At 42.6% G+C, this 4733-nt stretch overlaps 2 protein-coding genes and 1 long non-coding RNA gene across 3 annotated transcripts in view; 1 reads left to right on the top strand and 2 right to left on the bottom strand.

Moving 5' to 3' along the window:
* LOC104965286 (phospholipid-transporting ATPase ID-like) overlaps positions 1-4733 on the bottom strand; it is a 718806-nt gene that overhangs the window by 92057 nt on the left and 622016 nt on the right. The gene's annotated exons all lie outside the window — the stretch shown is intronic.
* LOC104964678 (brefeldin A-inhibited guanine nucleotide-exchange protein 2-like) overlaps positions 1-4733 on the bottom strand; it is a 103446-nt gene that overhangs the window by 58585 nt on the left and 40128 nt on the right. The window contains exons 4-9 of the mRNA XM_010793525.1: positions 4272-4418; positions 2900-3079; positions 1838-2162; positions 1543-1701; positions 1276-1403; positions 462-595 (exon numbers count right to left, since the gene is read on the bottom strand). Of these exons, the coding sequence (XP_010791827.1) occupies positions 462-595; positions 1276-1403; positions 1543-1701; positions 1838-2162; positions 2900-3079; positions 4272-4418 (1073 nt within the window). The remainder of the gene's footprint in view (positions 1-461; positions 596-1275; positions 1404-1542; positions 1702-1837; positions 2163-2899; positions 3080-4271; positions 4419-4733) is intronic.
* The window catches only part of LOC104964675 (uncharacterized), a 16087-nt gene continuing 11959 nt past the window's right edge, over positions 606-4733 (top strand). The window contains exon 1 of the long non-coding RNA XR_800448.1: positions 606-616. This is a non-coding gene — a long non-coding RNA (uncharacterized lncRNA). The remainder of the gene's footprint in view (positions 617-4733) is intronic.

Raw genomic sequence — 4733 nt, forward strand, 5'->3', positions numbered from 1 at the left:
ATCCTCTAAATGCTCTCTAGCAAACTTCAGAAGGGCCTGGACTGTGACTGGACTGGAGTGTGTGCTTGGCGTTGTGGACAGGTGTCTTTTATACTGATAACGAGTTCAAACAGGTGCCATTAATACAGTTAACGAGTGGAGGACAGAGGAGGCTCTTAAAGAAGAAGTTACAGGTCTGTGAGAGCCAGAAATCTTGTTTGTTTGTAGGTGACCAAATACTTATTTTACAGAGGAATTTACCAATTAATTCATTAAAAATCCTACAATGTGATTTCCTGGATTCTTTCCTCCTATTCTGTCTCTCATAGTTGAAGTGTACCTAGGATGAAAATTACAGGCCTCTCATCTTTTTAAGTGGGAGAACTTGCACAATTGGTGGCTGACTAAATACTTTTTTTCCCCACTGTATATGAAGACATTCATCGTCAGTCCAAAATATGGCTCTTGAAAAGTGCACTCACTTTGGGTCTGGGGGTCCTTCAGCCAGAGGCTTCATGGAGAGTTTGCAGAGAGAGCGGAACACCAGGAAGGCGTCTTTCTGCAGGATGTGGGAGAACCGGGCGGCACCGTGGGGTCCTTGCAGAGCGTCAGCATCCTGAAAAGATAGGGGGTGTCAGTGTTACTCTTTTGAAAAACAACATGTCTACAGGAAACAAGAAAGAAAAGCAGCTCTGATTACTCTAGCCTAAACAGTTGGTTTGTTGGGACACTTCCATATTGATTGAGGTTTTTGGGAGAGCTCCGGGTGATTCCAGAGGTCTTGAGGTGGAGTCAGGAATGTTAGGGCAAACGTGCTCCCTGACATTTTTGTTATCCAACTCGTCACATTCTGGTGGCAGCGCTACATGTTTCTACTTTCAAACTTCACATAATATTCACTGAACTCTTCAACTTGCATGCCTGTTTAGTGTGTGACTGGTGACAGGAACTAGACAGTGTGGATGCTCACTTCAAAATGAAAGAAGTAGAATTGTTCTACTCAAAGAAGGGAAGCTTTCAGCTAATGTCAGGCCATGGTTGGCACTGCAGAGTGACAGAGTGCATGCATATGCAGGAAACGCTTACAAACTTGAATTCATTCAACTCTACTAAAAATGTCTGACCATCACATTTCTGATTTATTTGAGATGCGTCTTCTTGCCCGTAAATAACCAACACAACACGGTGCAAAATTGTTGCAAAACAACCAATTAAGAGTAAATGGCGTAAATAGTTATTTCCACATTGCTTCCCAATTGACTGTTTATAATAAATAAAACTACTGCGGTCTCTCACCAGCATATCTGTGGAGGAAACAGAAGAGCGGTCCTCAATGATGCCGTTCATCTGCTGACCCTCTGTTCTGACTCTGGGGGGAGTCACCTCTGTCTGCTCTTCCACAGGGGGGGCTGGGTGCTCACCTTCTGGAGGAAGGGAAAAAATGAGAGTTCCAGGTCATGCCAATCAAATAAAAACACTGTCACAGAATAGTGCATAGACATTTATCAGAACAGACAGACGTTCTAAACAACAGGATAACTCATAGAGAAAGTGATTTCTGACCTGTTCCACTGCGTGTCTGTGCCGGGGTCTGCTCCCCCTCCTCTGCTTCAGCCACTGCTGACTCAGCTGGATTTACATCGCTCTGCAGTTTGTCTCCTTCCTCAGCTGGCTCCGCTGCTGGAGGAGGCGCCTCTGCACCGCCATCTTCAAAAACCGAATCTGTTGTAAACAAATAACAGATGAAGGTTAAATAATGTATGAACGGAAAGCTTTACAATCTCCAATTATCATTTTCTCTTTGCCTTCTTTAAACCTTCAATTCAACCTGAAAGCTGGGGACATAAATTGACCCTACCTGTTGATGGTGTGATCTGTTCTTCAACCCCATTCTTTGGAGTTTTGCCGCTCTCAGGTTCTCCATTCGTTGACGGAGATTCTGAAGCTTGCTCCTGCTCGTGCTCCTGGTCCTGGTCAGAGGCTGGGGGTGGGGGCGTGGAGCTGGTGGTGTTGGTGGCAGTGAGGTCTGGAGAACTGGCTGCCGGGGAGGGGGAGCTCTGGGGCTCTGGAGTGAGTGTGCGGTCCGAGCGGGGGGAGCTGGACCGCAGGTTACCCGGGACCGGGGAGGGGTTCTGGGGGGGCAGGCGGAGCCGGTCCTTCTCCTGCTCCTGAGCCTCCAGAGCCTGCAGGAGAAGAGGAATTGTTCAATACAAGGGGTTTTGGAAGTTCAAGAGACATTTCATGAAAAAACATTTGTATTTATCATCATACAAATGACTCCTGATTAGCTGATTCACAACAAGGACCTCTGGAAGCCTATTTCAGCTAATACAATGTGTTGTAAAGTGATTCTCAAAATGAGAGTATCTTCAATTCATTTCTAGTATCAAAAGATATGAAGTATGAGACTGAGTATTGTATTTTGAGAACGTTTCCCGTGACTTAAGTGCCTATTTGTGTAAACTTCTTCTAAATTCACTAAAAGTATATAATCATAACATTTCAAAAAACTACAACTAAATAATTCCCTTAATGGAAATACTCAAAAGGGTACGTTTCAGGTGTTATATCTCTTGATTTATGTATCCTATTCAACTATAGTTTTAAATGTTTTATTAATATTTTATTACTAAAAGCTGAATTTTGTTAATGCTCAATTGACAATATTTTCAAATGTATGAATTATAGAAAAGAGAGACCAAAAATCGCTATGTAAAAATCTTTAACTCTAATTGCCTACTAAATAAAACATGAATGTTGGGGCTGGCTTTTATCCAATGTTCAGATTTCTGTTCTGAAAAATGTATACCCAGCTCTTTTTACAAATGTACTAAAGTCCCTTTTTGGCTTAACAACTTGACTTTAAAAAGAAGGTGCCATGGAGAAAGTATGGAAGGAGTAACAAAGTAAGAGCACTAACGGCCTGGCTCTCCATGCGTATGAAGATCACGTTGAGCATCTGTGTGAGCGTGGCCTTGGCCGTGGTCTGGTTGATGAGGTTGCGACTGGCCAGGTAGATGTTGTAGCAGGTTCTGACGGTGAGCAGCACGGTGCCCTCGTGGATCTCTATGTGGGGGGAGGTCACCGCCGTCAGCAGCGCCTGGACGGAGAGGAGGAAGTGGACAGTTATCAGACGGGTGTCATGTTAACGCTGCTGCGCCTGCTGAGTCACCGCTCTACTTCCCTACCTTAAGCCACAAGAGTGTAGTTTCTTAATCTTCTGCTGCAGAATACAACTTTCATTTTCAATGTTACAAGTAAGGTTCTATAAGTCAGGCTAAATAAACTGCACTGGAATTAAGGTCTCCTTTAGTAGTGAATGTAAGACAAATATATGCTGATAATAGGCTATAAATCTTTTGTCAACAGTGATTAAACGACATGCTTATTACAGCAAGAGAGACTTTGCCCTTTCCCAACAAGCAGGATATGTATTTGATTAACTAAGAGGAGACCCTGGCAGTACTGGATCGTACCTGCTGAGCAAACACAAGGAATGTTATCAACCCCAAGAGGTGACCAGGAAGGGCAAATGCATGTGGTCGGAGTCTGAGAAAGAAGTTTCAAATTTGCACTATTCAGGATGTATTATATGGCCGCATCATATACCAGGGCTTCTCAAACTCCGGACCAAGGACCGAACTGCAAATCAATCCGGACCGAACCCTGTGTCCCATTACAACACATTTAACTCATACAAAATAAAAGGGGGACTTCACTGGCATTGATCCGGACCAGTGACCTTGTATAAAATTCACAAGAGGACCTTTAATAAAAAAAGTTTGAGTACCTCTGTCATATACTAAGAAACAACTTTTTTACAAATCCAAAAATTTAAATAGTGAATATTTCAACCTTTTTTCTGCTAGAGTGAAACTTGTTCAACCTTTTCAGGAAGGATAATGACTCATCTGTAATGACTCTATGCTGCTTTTATGCTGTTAACATTATCTTAGTGGCAAAGAATGAAGGATGTCTAAAATCCATTTTAAGAAAACGAAATATTCATTGGCCTTATTTAAAATAATTGAATTAAGGATTACGTGGCTGATATTGTGACACATAAAAAAAGCATGATTAGTATGTATTTTATTTAAATACTCATAACCAACCCCAACTCCTCCCATATAACATGCAGAAACATATGTTCTCAGTTACAGTAAATAGTGACAGAATTGATGAGAAAAGTGTGTCCGTCCTGCCTGTTTGGCCCGCCTGGCTCTCAGATCAACAGCAGCAGTGACAGCTGGAGGACCTGAAGGCAGCCAGATGTGGAGGGGCTCTTGGTTTACCTTGATGATCTGCAGCTGGACTCCCTCGTCGGTCTGCGGGCCCTGGAAGCAGTTACAGACGGTTTCCATCAGCCGGTCGATCAGCCTCTTGCCCGGGGTCCGGCTGTCCGGGGCGTTGCCTGTGATGTGGCCGTACGCTATCAGCTTCTGAAGCGGGGAGAAACACAGCACAGGTTAGGGCAGCAGAGGCAGGGTGTGTGTGTGTAAGTCTATTATTATTATTATTATTATCAGTACTATTATTATATCTTTATTGAAGAAGGACTGGCATATAAACACATTATCCCAGATTAAGGTGAAACGTGACAATCAAAAAACATTGAAACTAAAATAGATCATATACAAATGCATAAAAATAAATACACATACATTTATCAATACAACTCTAAGGTTACAATTTGATTAAACTCAAATAACAGTCAAATTAATGTTGGCAAGAATGGTTGCTCAATATCAATTTTT

Source organism: Notothenia coriiceps, unplaced genomic scaffold (assembly GCF_000735185.1).
Source record: "Notothenia coriiceps isolate Sejong01 unplaced genomic scaffold, NC01 NC01_scaffold00037244, whole genome shotgun sequence".
In the NCBI taxonomy this organism is placed as follows: Eukaryota; Metazoa; Chordata; class Actinopteri; order Perciformes; family Nototheniidae; genus Notothenia; species Notothenia coriiceps.